The 16,535-nt window shown below is 40.2% G+C and overlaps 1 protein-coding gene across 2 annotated transcripts; it reads right to left on the bottom strand.

Annotated features, from left to right (window-relative positions):
* Window positions 1-492: 492 nt before the first annotated feature.
* On the bottom strand, window positions 493-15,121 carry hmgcs1 (3-hydroxy-3-methylglutaryl-CoA synthase 1 (soluble)). Of its 2 annotated transcripts, XM_061801618.1 has the most exons (10): window positions 14,950-15,118; window positions 13,780-14,252; window positions 13,420-13,545; window positions 9,991-10,155; window positions 5,746-5,914; window positions 5,153-5,323; window positions 4,260-4,366; window positions 4,027-4,152; window positions 3,032-3,189; window positions 498-2,515 (listed from the first exon to the last, which is right to left on the bottom strand). In XM_061801618.1, the coding sequence occupies exons 2-10, from the start codon at window positions 14,225-14,227 to the stop codon at window positions 2,444-2,446; spliced, it is 1,542 nt and encodes a 513-aa protein (XP_061657602.1). In that variant the 5' UTR covers window positions 14,228-14,252; window positions 14,950-15,118; the 3' UTR covers window positions 498-2,443. The 2 variants fall into 2 exon arrangements, with proteins under 2 accessions (XP_061657603.1, XP_061657602.1); XM_061801619.1 differs by lacking the exon at window positions 9,991-10,155 and having other exon boundaries at window positions 493-2,515; window positions 14,950-15,121.
* Window positions 15,122-16,535: the final 1,414 nt, after the last annotated feature.

The following is a 16,535-nucleotide window of genomic DNA, read 5'->3' as shown; positions in this document are numbered from 1 at the left end:
ATGGATGGATTTTTAACACTCCTACAACCTGAATATCAGCTTGCCGTTATTTCCCCTTCTTTCTGATTGCATGTTCATGCATTAGTTTGTTGGTAAAGGTTGATTACAGAATAAAGGGGCCATCATGTAATTATGTACAGGATGTATCATGATTTTATACATTTCATAAAGTTTCATTGCTATTACAGCCAGTCTTCAGAAGGTGCTCAATCTGATCTGGCCTGCATTGAAAATGAGTTTGACACCCCAGTATTTGACATTGGAGCACGAAAGAACAAATTTAAGAGTAGGAAGTTGCTCAATTCAACTCAACTTTATTCATAAACCACTTTCAAAAGAATCACAGCTGAAAAAGTATTGTACACAGATACAAACAAACATTAAAAACCAGAAGACAATGAAACGGTTGAACATTTCGATGCTGTTTGAAAGTAAAATGCTGTGACCAGTCCCCTCTCAAGCACTGCAGAGCTTGATCTGATACTTGCTGGCTATGAATAAAAGTCTTCTTATATCAGCAGTCGTCTTCCAACATTTGTCATCTTGTGCTTATAAACTACAAATTGGTATCACAAGCAAGCAAAATTCATGTTCCAAAGTCTGCAGCCGAAGCAGATTTCTCAGGATGGCACAATTTTGAATGAGTTTTCTAACCATTGGAAATCATCCATCTATCCATTTTCTGAGCTGCTTATCCTCACTAGGGTCACAGGAGTGCTGGAGCCTCTCCCAACTATCAATGGGAGGGAGGCGGGCTACACTCTGGACTGGTTGCCAGTCAATCGCAGGGCACAGAGAGACAAACAGCCACACTCACAAACACACCAAGGGGCAATTTAGAGTGTCCCAATGAGTGTTACATGGTTTTTGGAAAGTGGGAGGAAATCGGAGTGCCCGGTGAAAACGTACATAGGCACGGGTAGAACATGTAAGCTCCACACAGTGAGAGCTGGGATTGAACCCAGGTTTTCAGAACTGTGAGGCCAATGCTTCAACATTTGGTTGCCACGACTGCTCATCAGAACGCTCCTTTGTGTGCACGTGCAGTGACACGTCAGAAAAGGCCAGGATTGGTGAAATCATCTGTCAGTCAATAGACGCTCGCTCAATGTATTGGCCACACCTGTATTAAGTGACGAGATGGATGATGGGCTGTTTTTTTTTTTTTGGCACACGGTCACTGGATCGACCAATTGCATGGCATTTAGAAAATAACGGCGAAACTTTCAAAGGTATATATAGTTTTGGTTTATTCATTTTTCTAAGTTTACAGAAATGGGATGGCTCCAATACATTCAAACCAATCTACAAAGAAAATAATTTTACAGCTTTTTCTGTACATCATCATCAAAAATATAAAGATCAGCAAGCCATTATCGATGACTGTCACACTAGCAAAACCGCTACATTGCATTTGTGATGCTAGTGTCTGGAGGCACCAACCAACTGTACAATTGATGTATGCACATTAGATACATATTTAATAAGGCTTCTTAATGGCATGTTATATTTTTAATAATGGTCCTTACTCCAACTATCTGTCCCAAGCTCATCCACACCGACATTTATTTAAAGACTGATCCTTGCCATGGCTTCTACCTGAGTATTTATTCATGCACATGCTGGATATTTTAATTCAAGATTCAACAAGAATAAAACAACCAGAGAAAAGTAACTCAAACACCCAAATGACTTGTTACAAAAACTTGGAAACTGAAATGATGGTAACAGTCAGTTCAGCAGTAGACGCAGTTTTTGAGATTGAGCTTCCTTTTCAATATTGTCAAATATGACAATAACAGCACAAAATATTATTGAACTACTCCAAATGCAAATGGGTTTGAGACAATCCTCATGCCACACACACTCCCTAGAGAAAAAGTCTAGTGTAGTATCACTTTCAATTATAATTAGCAGACAGATGGCTGTATTTAGAGTACCGTGGGAGAAAAGATTTGGAAGAATCTTGGGAAAACTTCAGTGCCACTTTGCAGTTTAATGTACAATAATGATGGACAAAGGTAAAATTAATTGTTTCGCTTGGAGTAACTGAAACAGTCAAATTACTGAAACTAATGTCTCAATGAGAGTGCAATGTCATTTTGTATCTCTAATTGGATTAATGGTAAAACAAATGACAAAAATACATTTGGAAATAGCAAAGTAGTGACTAAAAATATCCAACAATGTGCATTATTAAATTATTTCTTAACGCTCAAAGATTATCATGATGGGTTTGTGCGGTCTAATTAGGCATGAAAGATATCATCATCCACTTTTGATAGCTGTGCAGACTAGGGGAGAATGTGCCTGTGACAGTTGGTTCAGCAGTGTCGAAGGCTGTCCACGAGCTCTGCTGGAGCACGTCGGCCTTTTGACCGCAAGTCGAGTGACCATTTCCAAATGACTGGTCCTTGATACCTTGTTGAAGAGCTCAGTGCTCTCAGTTGGCAATGCCAGTGTCAGAGTTGGTGACAGGGATGCGTGGCATCTTCTTGGCTGGGCTTGGGATGTGCTAGAAAGACAGATCATTTGAGACATACACTAGCTATAAAATGGTATCAATCCAATAGTCCAACAATTATTATTAGTAACATAATTGCATTTCAGACTGTCCATAATAACCTGCGTTTCCGTGTACGGGCCCATTTGTTTCTACCACAATGTGCCCAAAGGCTCACCTGTCTTCCCGTCTATTTTTAAGTTACATTAGTATTTGTTGCTTAACAGTTGAAACAATTGTACACATGGAGAAATAATTTCCTTATATATTCCTATATAATTAATATTGAGAGTTGCTTTATGATTATAACAACACTTTATCAGTAGTCTTTCAACTGTGCAAGCCCAGCTCATGTTGCTGATAAGTGGGTGGGGTAAAAGCATCAACCACTTCAGAGTGACATTGCGATGTTTGGCTGTAACAAGCCAGATTTAACTAAGTTTAGTCAACACCTTAATTCGTAAAAAGATGGCTGTGAAGACAGGTGAGCTGTGTTAAGTTTGTTCAGTCTTGGGATGGAAGTTGTACCTCAGTGGCATTGCTGGAGCGAATGTGCTCCGGCTCTGACGGTATATCATTGTCCAGAGGTCTCCTGGCATATTCCCTGCGGTGTTTCTCATCCACATGTGTTAAATACCAAGTACCCGGAAACAGATCCTCCACAGAGCCACGAGGGACATAGTTGGCTGGAAGCATATACAAAGATGGTCGTGAACAGAACATGAAAAAAATTTTGTAACAGCAGTTTCTCACCAAGAAAACAAGAATGTGCTGATATACAAACAATTAGGGGGTGTGAAATGTTACAGATATACAGGTATTAATAGAGCTACACATGGAAAAGGGATAGTGGAAACTTGATCAAACAAAAGTGCCATGAAAACATAACACCCCCCCCCCCCCGCTCAAATTCACATATTTTTGCCATTTTACCAGAGTTAATTATTTTTAAGATTAAAAAAACCGAAAACAGACAAATATAGTCTAAGTGAATTTCAAAGGCGGTTTTTAAATTAATTTTACCTGGCCCTGTGTGAATAAGTAATTACCCATTAAATACTGAATTAATTGTGTGTAGTCATAATTGCTGATTAATTTTCACTGATCACACCAAAACCTAATGATCAAGAAATCACTTAAATAGAGTCTTAAATGACCCTGTCCAAAGAAATTCCAGAACAGTCAAGAAACAAAGTCATTGACAATGTGAAGCACAAAATAGTGATGGATCCATGTATATTTCAACTTCTAGCTTCAACTGTGTATGTATAGACTCAAACTGAAGTAGCCTTTTGAATTTGAGATCAAACGCGTTTGCAAAAACAAACACGGTCCAATTGCCTTGATTCAACCTTTGCGAAGAACAAATTGTCACTGGTGTTGACATTGCACAACAATAATAGAATAAAGCTTTTTGAAAAAAAAAAAGACCTTGTTATTCTCCAAATATAAATGCTAACATCCCTGAAAGAGAACATTGTCATTGTTATCCAAATTCAATATAAACTTGGTAAAAGTCCTACCAAGGTGATGGGCGTCTTCCCTGAGCTTCATGTTTTCAGAGAAGACTGCAGGTGAAACTTTCTTCCTTGATTCCAGTCTGACCTTGAGGTCACTCAAACTACAGATGAGTTTGTCAAGAGCAGAACCTGTGGGCAGGGCGGAGTCACCCTTAAAAATGAGTATTTCTACAATTTTGTAATGCAATCACAAGTGAGTCATGTCAGACAAGTAAGCTGAAGTGTGGGAAACTCGCCAGGTGTGTGGTCCTGTGAGACCCTGAGGGAATACAGAGTTGCAGCAAATCCTGATCCATAGGAAAAGACTCCAATTCTCTGACCTGCTAATTGTGAAGATGTGTGTCTGTAAAAAAATGAAAAATGTACACTCAACTGATTTCACAATTCAAATTAACCATGAAAAGAATTTGGGAGCACATTTGGTGCCTATTTTGAAAGGTGAAAAAGATGTTGAAAATATTCTGTCCCATTTTACAAATTTCTTTTATAACTCTTAAGCCTCGAGCCTCAAAGGCCAGTTTTCATAAATGTACAAATGAATCCTTAGAAATATGTTTTGGCGCATAAAAAAAAGCCTCTGGCCTGAAAACCTATCTTGAGTAGTGTTGCACTAGTTTTGTGTCACATAACTGCAATTCTAGTATTAAATAAAATGCCAAAACACAGTTACAAAATTAATGCTCGTTGAAGAAATAATCACCTGTGCTGTTGTAGAGGTTGAAGGGGACAAGGTTGATTTAAAAAAAAAAAAAAAAATTGGAGCTCTGGCTGCAAAATATGCAATGAGACATACGTCCTGCATTCTTATTTTGAATTTTAGTGAGAGCTTTTGAGAAAATTGTAAAGTAATATGGAAAATCTTTTTTGAGCTGCATGTTTTTCTTAAAAGACAGGTGACACAATACGCTTTGTCACTTGTTAAAGTGAATGAAATGTTTTGTCTACAGTGGTGAGCTTTTTGTATTTGAGAATTAATGTCAAAGTATAACAGGAAGAAAATGAAAATGATTGTGTTTAACGTCAACAAATCCAAGCACATACTTTTGTTTTAATGTCTATTTCTTGTCCACATGGTTGTAGCAACTCGTGTGTGTGTGTCTCAAATTGAAAAGCAGATAGTGAAACATACTGCGCAATGACAGATGCCAAGCAGCCATAGACTGAAGGGGTATACATGTTTCCGTTCTGGTTGGATATGAGCAAAGAGTGCTTGGTCTTTCTCTCAAACAAGTCCGCACTGGCGTTTATGAAAGCCTTCTCAACATCTCGGTCAAAGTAGGTTTCCTCTGGCTTTACGTCTCTGCCGAAAGAACACAAATATGAGGAAAAAACAACAGTACAAATTTTATGAAATTATAGACACTAGGAATGTCAACACATTATGATACATAAGTCTTTTAGCATCACGCTACAATGAAAAAAAAAGGGGGGGGAGTATTTGTATAAAGACAACATATAGTCAAAGTCATATTGTTGCCCTGATTGAAGTAACCTAGTGGAATTTAAACCCAACCCCTAACACTATTTTACAGGCAAGGGGAATTTGGAGCTGATATAATTACACCGTCAAAGATTTGGCAAATCTTTGTGCCACATTACAATAACACAAGAAACTCTGATTTTAAGCAGTCGCAGTACACACAGAAGATAAGCAGGAGTCAAATTTAAAAGGTATCAATAGGTAAATGTCCCCCTGTCCAGATGTTTCCATTATCAGTTTACCTGAAATCATCAAGGCCGTTGAAGGGGCCCATGTCAGTGTTTGGGCAGGGGTGGTTCAGAAAGTCATTTAGCATCAATCTGGCCAAAGACTTTTGCACCAGCTTGCAGTATGGAGAGTGGAAGACAAGAAAGCCAAAATCCTCCAAAGAAAAGAGCTTCTCTGAGTTTTCTGTCATGGTGAAGAGAAACACTTTTAAAAAAATATTCAATTCATGAAGCACCAATTGCTCTGTCAGTGCGAATTTACTCTTTCACAAGTAATTTAAAGTTACATGACATTTTACTGACTTACAAAGAATTCACATACTTGTATGTGCTCATACCGAGTCCCAATCTTATAACCTGTCTTTATTAAAAATGTGCTTCCATATTATCTTGTCAAATTACATTTAAATATCTTAAACAAGCAAAATTCTTAAAAATAAAATACAAAAATTACAGTCAGTATAGGGGTGGACAGTACTACTGACTGGTCAGCACATTTGGCTCCCAATTGTCAGGATGTGGGTTTAAATCCAGCCTCACCTACATGAGGTTTGCATGTTCTCCCAGTGCCCGCGGGACTTTTCTCCATGTACTCCGGTTAAGCATGCCAGTTATACATCCATGCGTGCATTAATCAGTCACTGTGATTTGACAGGCACGTATGTGCCCCTGCGCCATCGCACTCGCAAATCTGCAGTCAAGCACGAAAAATCACGCACGTAAAATTTGTCAACTGACTTCTGACATCACCCCCTTCCGCTCTTAAAGGGGTACACTCATAATTACAAACAGAACACACACGCACAACATTATATCTGCGGGCATGACTGGTGGACCACACCCATAACTTTATATCTGTGGGCATAACTGACCACACCTGTACATTTTTCAAATGTGAGTGACTGATTAATTGAAGACTATGAATTTCCCTTAGGTGTGAATGATTGTCTATATGTGCCATGCAAACAGTTCAGGGTGTAACCCACCCTGAGACAGTTGAGATAAATAGCAGTATGTCGGAGACCCCAGTGTGGATAAGTGGTATGGAAAATGGATGAATGAATCACTGGTACCACAACCAGGTTCTAAGTGCAGTTGTAGACAGCATAAGCGCCCATCTACAATATTAAGAGCCACTACAAGCCAGACCATCAGGTTCCACGGAGCTACAGTTAAACACAATTATGGGCAAAATCGACATACATCCCCTCCGCAGCCGAGTGGCAATTGGTAGTGGATCTTGCCCAACAGGTTAACACTTTGATGAATCCAACCTGAGCTCAAGGACAAGAGCAGAAGACAACGCTGGAAAACGCCCTGTAAACATATGGAGGTGGACTTCCAAACTTTTACAGGGTGGTTTATTTATAAAGTAATCACAGTGGTGAGCCTCACCAGAGTGGCAAAGAGGAAAGCCATCAAGGCTGCAAGGAAGCTCCAAAGATAGCTATGGATCAACAGAGCACATCTGTGGCCAAGGCTGATGGGACACAGACCAGGGTTTAATAAATCCCAGTAATGTCACAGAGGTGAAGGTGTCGACATACAACCAGTTACACCCACTGCATTACACCATTAATGTGTCCCAGCACATCCATAAAATGTATGTTTCACCTTTCATCTACAGCAATGGTCCCCAACCAACCGTCCGGGGACCTGTACCAGGCTGTGAGGATTTGTTACCAGGCCACAGAGAAAGAAAAACCAATTGATATCATTTTTATTACATTGCAATTCCTGTGTCAGTGTCTTTTATTTTAAAAATCGACCAGATCTTCTTCACTAAAACAGCTGCATGTCTGAATTGACACTGCACAGAATGCTCCTGTTGCCAGTCTCAGCCGACTCAAACGCTTCAGCTCGCAGCGGGATGATTAATGGCGTCAGAGCTCGAAGAACGAATAATTTCCTAAACAAATTCAGTTTGTTGCATTTACTGAAAAGACTTGCTCTTTTGAATAAAATGTTCGCAAAACAAAACACAATAACAAGAGTCCGATTTAAAATTCGGGTTTATCGGAACAGGTATCTCACGTACGAAGTCCGCTCTGATGCAGATAACAGTCGTAGGTATTGACAGGTGGAATTACTTTTCAGAGTTAAAATTCTACTCTCATGAAGAAGCTAAAGTGCAGTACATATACATTTGAAGATTAACAGTGAAACTCATTTCTAAACTCAAATTATTTAAAAAAATGATTATTAACCGTACAAGCAATTCTCAAACGTAACTTGGGGGCAACATGGAACAAACTTTTTTTTTTTTTTTTTTTTATTCTATAGGATAAACTCAGGTGGGACAGTGACGTAGCTGGAAAGCGTTGGCCTCACAGTTCTGAGGACTTGGGTTCGATCTGGACCCTCCCTGTGTGGAGTTTGTATGTTCTCCCTGTCCCTTCGTGGGTTTTCTCCGGGCATTCCGGTGCCCTCCCACATTCCAAAAACAAGCAAGATTAATTGGAGACTCTACTCTCAGTTGAATATTTTCATGTGCCCTGCGATTGGGTGGCAACCAGTTCAGGGTGTACCCTGCCTCCTGCTCGTTGACAATTGGGATAGGCTCCAGCACTCTCGCGATGCTTGTGAGGATAAACGGGGAAAAAATAAAAATAAAAATAAATGGACAGATGGACGGAAATACTCAGAGCTCAGTAAATCGTGAAGTCCCACCGGAATCTTGGAAAATATTATGTTAAACCTTTGGGATTCCATGTGTATGTACAGTGACGAAAATAAGTCCATTTTGAGAGAGATAATTTAAAAAGAAAAATCCAGAAATCACAATGTATGATTTTTTAACGATTTATTTGAGTGATAGAGTTGCAAATAATTATTTGAACACCTGTCTATCAGCTAGAATTCAGACCCTCAAAGACCTGTTAGTCCGCCTTTAAAATTTCACCTCCACTCCATGTATTATCCTGAATTAGATGCACCTGTGTAAGGTCGTTAGCTGCATAAAGACACCTCTCCACCCCATACAATTAGTCAGACTCAAACTTGTAACATGGCCAAGACCAAAGAGTTGTCCAAAGACACCAGAGACAAAATTGTACAACTCCACACGCCTGGAAAGGGCTACGGAGAAATTGCCAAGCAGCTTGGTGAAAAAAGGTCCACTGCTGGCGCAATCAGTAAATGGAAGAAGCTAAGCATGACAATCGATCTCAATCGGATTGGAGCCCCATGCAAGATAGCACCTCGTGGGGTTTCAATAATCCTTAGAAAGGTCAGGAATCAGCCCAGGACTACACGATAGGACTTGTTCAATGACCTGAAAAGAGCTGGGACCTCCATTTCCAAGGTGACTGTTGGTAATACACCAACACGTCATGGTTTGAAATCATGCATGGCATGGAAGGTTCCCTTGCTTAAACCAGCACATGTCAAGGCCCGTCTTAAGTTTGCCAATGACCATTTGCAGGATGCAGAGGAGTCATGGGAAAATGTTTTGTGGTCAGATGAGACCAAAATGGAACTTTTTGGTCATAATTCCATAAATCGTGTTTAGAGGAAGACATGGGAGAGGACGACTGCACTGTATTAAAAGAGAGGATGACTGGAGCCATGTATTGGGAGATTTTGGGGAACAACCTATTTTCCTCAGTCAGAGAAGATGGGTTGTGGCTGGGTCTTTGAATGTCACAATGACCTGAAGCACACAGCCAGGAAAACCAAGGAGTGGCTCCGTAAGAAGCATATCAAGGTTCTGGCGTGGCCTAACAAGTCTCCACAAATAAACCAAATAGAAAAACTTTGGAGGGAGCTGAACCTCCGTGTTTCTCAGTGACAGCCCAGAAACCTGTCTGATCTAGAAAAGGTCTCTGTGGAGGAATGGGCCAAAATCCCTCCTGCAGTGTGTGCAAACCTGGTGAACAACTTCAGGAAACATTCGATCTCTGTAATCGCAAACAAAGGCTACTGTACCAAATATTAACATTGGTTTTCTCAGGTCTTCAAATACTTATTTGCAGCTGTATCACACAAAAAATCATCCATTGTGATTTCTGGATTTTTCTTTTTAGATTATCTCTCTCACAGTGGACATGGACCTACAATGAAAATTTCAGGTCCCTCCATGATTTCTAAATGGGAGAACTTGCAATATAGCAGGGTGTTTAAATACTTATTTTCTTCACTGTATGTATCATTGTAAACTATTTGAAAGAAAAGAAGAACTTAAAAGAATTAAAAATAAAAAAGCTGAACTATTGGTAGCCATAAACTTTTAATCCACTGCAAAATTTACATCTAACCAACCTCTTTGCCACTGAGCGTGGATCTTATTCCGGTACACAGAGTAGCAGCGGTCCAAGGCACGCAAGTAGCACTCAATAGAGAGCTTTCCATCCACCACAGGATACTCAGACATGAGGTTTGGTTTGTAAAAGTCATATGCATGTTGCATGTGGGTTCCTCGCAAACCTGTAAAAGGTACAAAATATATCATTACCAGAAATGTAATTCAAGAGGTTCCGCATTAAAACTGCTAAAATGACAGAAACCATTTAATGATTGTGAGAAACTACCAGTGTAGAAAAAAAAGTGTTTGATGTGCTGATTTAATTGCCAAAGACAATATGTGTAGGTTAACAAATTTAAAATGTCGACACACTGTAAACCTACATGCATCAGACGACCAAAACACTACCTGACCATTTTAATTTTAATCTTTTCCATGGTATGACAAGACTGGAGCGTGACCTGATTGAATCCTGCATTTATGCCATCAGATTATTGCATCGCTTTCTTGTTTTTTTTCTGTATTAAATCACACTAGTTTCTCTGATATCTTGTTCTTTTTCTTTCAGCTTGTCCTGTTAGGGGTCGCCACAGGGTATCATATTTTTCCATCTAAGCTTATCTCGTGCATCCTCCTCTCTCACACCCACTGTCCTCATGTCCTCCCCTCACAACATCCATAAACCTTTTCTTTGGTCTTCCTCTTCTACTCCACTTTGTGCGAATATGAGGATACGTTATTTACCAAGGTGACAAGGTGAACACAACCCCCACAGAAACGACAGTGTTAAAAGAGTATTTAGTGCTCAAATATTTCTGTGGTAACCCGAATTATCAGTATGAGTGAGTGGGTATAAAGGGCATTATACCCTGTGCTCCCCAACAGCGTTATAAGAAAACCTTGACAACAGGATCAGCATTTTCTATCGCATACTATCCTACTAGATACGGGCCACTGATACCAACTCACATTTTACATTGTGGAGTTATCTTGGTCTTCATGGAACGAACAAATACTAAAAAAAGTCGAGAAACTATTTTAGAAAATCTAGAAATTATTGTATATATATTTTGATCTAAAAATGTGAAATGTATTTTCTAAAAATTCAAAGTTAATGTAATCGATTATGTGGCGCACTGTTGGTGCTGGTGAGTTTGGGATGGAGTATACATGAATTGTTTGCATTCTTTAACATTTCACCCAAAAAAATGACATCTCCTTTTCGCTTGTCCCATTAGGGGTCTCTAATCTATGCATCATGGCTGGCCTCACCACTGTTTGATAAAATTAGCCTTTCATCCGAGCAGCCACTCTTCTGTCACAAAACACACTTGACAACTTCCACCAGCTGTCCCAACCTGCTTGGACCAGTTTCATCACTTCCTTACCGCACTCACCATTGCTCTAGATCAGGGCTCAGCAACCTTTTTGAGGCTGAAGGCTACTTCGTGACCGATCATATGAAGGGCTATGCGACCTGTTTGCAGCAAATTTCAGACTCAGTTCATTGCATGTACATAAAATATTTGTTTTAATTTATCGTAGTAAATGACATTACAGGTATTTTAAAATTTTAATTCACGTAAGCAAGTCAGATTCAGAATTTAAAGTACAAATAATATTAATTTGTGGCCTATGGTATTTTTAGAACATACCTCGCCTTATATGGTTCTCGTGGGGTACCATTCGCCCGCGGGCACCGTGTTGGTGACCCCTGCTCTAGATTGTTGACCCCAAGTATTTGAAGTTGTCCACCCTCGCTATCTCTTCTCTCACTTACTCTTCCCCCTCCACTCCTCTCAGTGAAGCACATATATTCTGTTTTATTTCGACTAACCTTCATTCCTCTCCTTTCTACTGCATGCCTCCATCTTTCTAATTGTTCCTCCACCAGCTCCCTGCTTTCACAATATCATCTGCGAACATCATGGTCCAAGGGGATTCCTGTCTAACCTCATCTGTCAGCCTATCTATTGTCACAGGGAACAGGAAGGGGCTCAGAGCTGATCCCTCATGCAGTACCACCTTCCCCTTAAATTCTTCTGTTACGCCTACGGCACACCTCATCACTGTTCTGCTGCCCTCATACATATCCTATACTATTCTATTCTATTTCTCTGCCACATTAGACTTACGCATCCAGTACTAGCACAGTACCCTCTCTTGGTACTCTGTCATGGGCTTTCTCTAGATCCACAGAGACACAATGTAGCGCCTTCTGACATTCTCTGTACTTTTCCATGAGCATCCTCAAGACCAATAATGCATCTGTGATACTCTCTCGGCATGAAGCCATACTGTTGCTTGCAGATACTGACTAATGTCCTGAGTCTACCCTCCACTACTCTTTCCCATAACTTCATTCTGTGACTCATTAACTTTATTCCTCTAAGGTTGCCACTGCTATGCAAGTCACCTTTGTTCTTAAAAATGAGAACAAGGAAACTTTTCCTCCATTCTTCATGTATCTTCTCTCCTGCAAGTATTCTATTGAATAAGTTGGTCAAAAACTCCGCAGCGACCTCTCCAAATTGCTTCCATACCTCCACCGGTATGTCATCAGGACCAACTGCCTTTTCATTTTCCATCCTTTGTAGTGCCTTTCAAACTTCCCCCTTCCTAATAATTTCCACTTCCTGGTCCTTCGCACTTGCCTCTTCCTTCTTTATTTTCTTCATTCATCAACTTCTTGAAGTATTTGTTCCATCTACTTAGCACACTACTGGCACCAGTCAACACATTTCCATCTCTATCCTTAATCACCCTTACCCTGCTGCACATCCTTCCCATCTCTATCACTCTGTCTGGCTAACCTGTAGAGATCCTTTACTCCTTTAGTGTCCAACCTGGTGTACATGTCGTCATATGCCTCTTTTTTAGCCTTGGCCACCTCTATCTTTGCCCTAAGTCGCATCTCAATGTATTCGTTTCGGCTGTATTTGTTTTTACTCTATACTTAAAGCTATAAAATTCTACAACTTTTAAAAAAGATTACTATAGAGTCCTCCTATCTACCATCCATCCATTTTCTTAGCCACTTATCCTCACGAGGGTCGCGGGAGTGCTGGAGCATATCCCAGCTGTCAACGGGCAGGAGGCAGAGTACACCCTGAACTGGTTGCCAGCCATTCGCAGGGCACATGGAGACAAACAGTTACACTCACAATCACACCTAGGGGCAATTTAGAGTGTCCAATTAATGTTGCATGTTTTTGGGATGTGGGAGGAAACCGGAGTGCCCAGAGAAAACCCATGCAGGCACGGGGAGAACATGCAAACTCCACACAGGCAGGTCCTGGATTGAACCTGGGACCTCAGAACTATGCTTTTCAGCTTATCCACAGTGCCACCCCTCCTATCTACCATTAAGAAGAAATTAGATTTTTCCCACACAATCGGTGTGAGGTCCTATCATGTTTTCTCAGTCACTGATGAACTTCTCTGACCTCGTTCAAAGGCCAAAGGGGCATTGGGCCCAATGAGCATTGCCACGGCACCAGCACCTCCTGTAGGTCTGGCACTTCCTGAGGCATAAACAGCAATGTCACCTGCTACAACTAAGGCAAAACGACCTGCAGAGAGAAAACAAGATCAACCCTTTAAAAAAAAAAAAAAATGCAGCATTGTCTACTAAACACTAGCATTGTCACAAAAGATAATTCAACATAGGAACACTGTAGTGTAGTACTGGAATGAATTACATTTTAGTCGACGATAACTACATTAATCTGTTAACATGGGACAAAATAGAAACTTAAATTGGCATCGCTACATGTTAACAGTTTTACTTGAGTGTGTTTACCAACCATCCCACGAGCTGGACTCAACCCAGTTTACAGCATTGAAGAGTGCAGCTGTCCCACCATAACAGGCATTTGTTGTGTCAATGCCCTCCACATCAGTGTTTCCAGAGTCCTCAAACAGCTGCATGAGGACTGTTTTCACAGACTTTGATTTGTCAATAATGCTCTCAGTGCCAACTTCCAAACGACCTATGGAATCATAGGACAGGTTGCTCTTCTCCATCAGCCTTTGCACCACTGTCAGGCAAAGGGAGTTGATATCCTCACAGTCTGAGCAGAAGCCCATGCAGGCTTGACCTAAGCCCACAGTGTATTTCCCAGGTGTAACACCATCAAACTGTTCCAGCTCAGCTTGGTCCACATACCGAGAGGGGAAGTACAATTCCATGGCAATGATACCCACATCTTTGGGCCACGGCCCCAAGCAGTTGATCGAGGCAGAGCCAGGCATCCTGTACAGGTTTTGAATCTTGAAACTTGGAAGGAAAAAAAAAAAACAACAAATACAATTGCTATGTTGTGTAGGTTGAAAAAGGATGTATTTGACATTTGGAACGCACTATCTAAACAATTTAGAAAAATGAAACAAATTAGAAACAACAGAAAACATCTGCACAAGTTTGGCTTTTTCTGCCTGAACCCAGAAAAAAATGAGAAAAAAATGGGAAAAAGGTCAGCGGAATTTTGCCGAAAGTTAAGCTAGGGTCATTCGTGGCAGTCCAATCTTCTGTAACGCCTTAATTTTGCAAACGGGCTGACATTAAACAATATATAATAAAAATACATTTTGGACGCTATACTTGACAAAGATATGTATACAAAAAAAAAAAAAAAAAGCAATTTCATTAGGTCAAACTCATCACGGGCTGTAACAAAGTCGTCATGACTAGGTTGTTTCCTAATTCCTACCCGGACAAAATAGGACAACGCACATGCCATAGTACAACTCAGTACAGCTAGCTCACTTCGATCTTGTGACATCTTGAACAACTGCAAACCACTTAAATAACTTCCGGTAACAACTGCCTGATGAATTAGTATTCGTATGATGTGGGAAAAAAAAAACAAAAAAAAAACAGACACCCATGTCCAAGCCAGCTCATCAAAAAAAAAAAAAAAAATCTATGGACAAACAATAATCGAATTAAACTGTAGACGTCAATCAACTCTTACCTTTGTGACTCAAACGTGTAATTGTGTTTCGACCGAGAACAAGTCAAGCAGCAGCTCAAAAGTTGCGGTAACCCAGTCAGAAGTGTATTTATGGACGAGGATGACAGGGTAACGTAACCGATGGCGCTACATAGCAAGGCGACAGAACCAATCAGACGACAGGATACATTTGTCAATGTGCAGTGCTACCAAGCCCGCAGTTTCCTGACCAATCAGAAGGGAAGAAGAGCCACTATGCATCAGGCTGAAAGAGTGGTCCAATAGAATCACATGCACGATGTCTGGTGAGCGCGAACAACCAACCGGAGCGTGAAGGTAATTCCTAGCGTGGTAAGTCGCTCGAGTAATGAGCAAGCAGCTCGACACGTCTCAAATCCGATATTTCTGTGCACAGAAGTACCATGAAAATAAATAACATGACGCGAGTCTTGACCGGACCTCCACAAACGTGCTTATTTCACTGCATATAGTTACTATATATATACTTTGTGGAGAACAAGTACATTTACATTAATAGTTAAACAATAGTGAGTTCATTAATTTTGTGGTGAACAAAATACTTTATTGAAGTACATTGGAAACAAATGAAATAATCATGGACACCAACTGAGATAATGCATGAAAAGCAGCATTGCCCCAAAGATTGGAGCTGAGCACAAAGTCAGGGAGCACACATGCATACAGACCCTTTAAAAAAATGATCATGGATCATTTCTCCATAATTCCATTCAATAAATTAAGCTTTCCTAGAATACAGATTCAGGCCCCATAAATTTCAAGTATGTATATTTATATACATAGGTATCAGCTTTATTGGCCAAGTGTTTAAAAACACAAGGAAGAACAAATAAGACATCTCTGTTTTAGGAACTATTCCTTATGAGAGTCATGCAAGATGTAACATTTTCTTCATTTAGAATAGATAAGAGATAAGTGTGTTAACGTCCCACATTGTGTTAAGCTTGTACAGAGTGCCTTTACCTGTTTGCGATTAACGTTATAGAGCTCATGCACCTACGTCATGAAATCACATCACTGGCTGGAAGTGCCAATCAAACAAACTATTCTTCGATGCTAAGTCGGTTGGAGATGACACGAAAATACGTCTTATAGCACGACGCCCAGAGTTTTGTCCGATACCGTTAAACATTTAGAAGGTGATAATAAACAAAAGTACGTGGAAAATTTTGATAAATTCGGTATAGAGGACCCGTATTTAATGCCGAAGTCAATGTTTTCGCCAATAAGAAATTGGACTGTTAATTGGCTTCCGCTTGTCTTGGACAACTGGATCTAGACATGTATCTGGTGAAGAAGTCCTCGAGATTTACACGGAAAAGTTTGAAAGCGTATAAAAGTCTGGGCGCATACAAATACTTAATTGCTGCATCAATCGCTACACAGGCGTGTGTGTATTTTGGTTGAGCACCATCCATGATGTTTAACTGCCAAAATCCATCAATCTTTTCTGGTCTTTTTAGCTAGTATTCCATAGAATGAGATCTTTGAATATCTGTCTTGTCTGTTGTGACAACAGGTCTTGGGTATGGTATATATTCTCCTCCGTTCAATGTTGAGCAACTCTA

This window comes from Syngnathoides biaculeatus, chromosome 17 (assembly GCF_019802595.1).
Source record: "Syngnathoides biaculeatus isolate LvHL_M chromosome 17, ASM1980259v1, whole genome shotgun sequence".
In the NCBI taxonomy this organism is placed as follows: Eukaryota; Metazoa; Chordata; class Actinopteri; order Syngnathiformes; family Syngnathidae; genus Syngnathoides; species Syngnathoides biaculeatus.
Note: the sequence above shows the minus strand (reverse complement) of the source record. Positions and strands in the feature narration are given on the sequence as shown.

Bases quoted from the DNA above. Each gene is read 5' to 3' on its own strand.
- hmgcs1 (XM_061801618.1), bottom strand. From the start codon at position 14,227: ATGCCTGGCTCTGCCTCGATCAACTGCTTGGGGCCGTGGCCCAAAGAT. The intron at 3,190-4,026 runs GTAGGACTTTTA...ATATGCTTCCAG, and splicing joins GGAAGACGCCCATCACCTTG to CCAACTATGTCCCTCGTGGC. The intron at 2,516-3,031 runs GTACAACTTCCA...CTGTCTTTCTAG, and splicing joins GCTCCAGCAATGCCACTGAG to CACATCCCAAGCCCAGCCAA.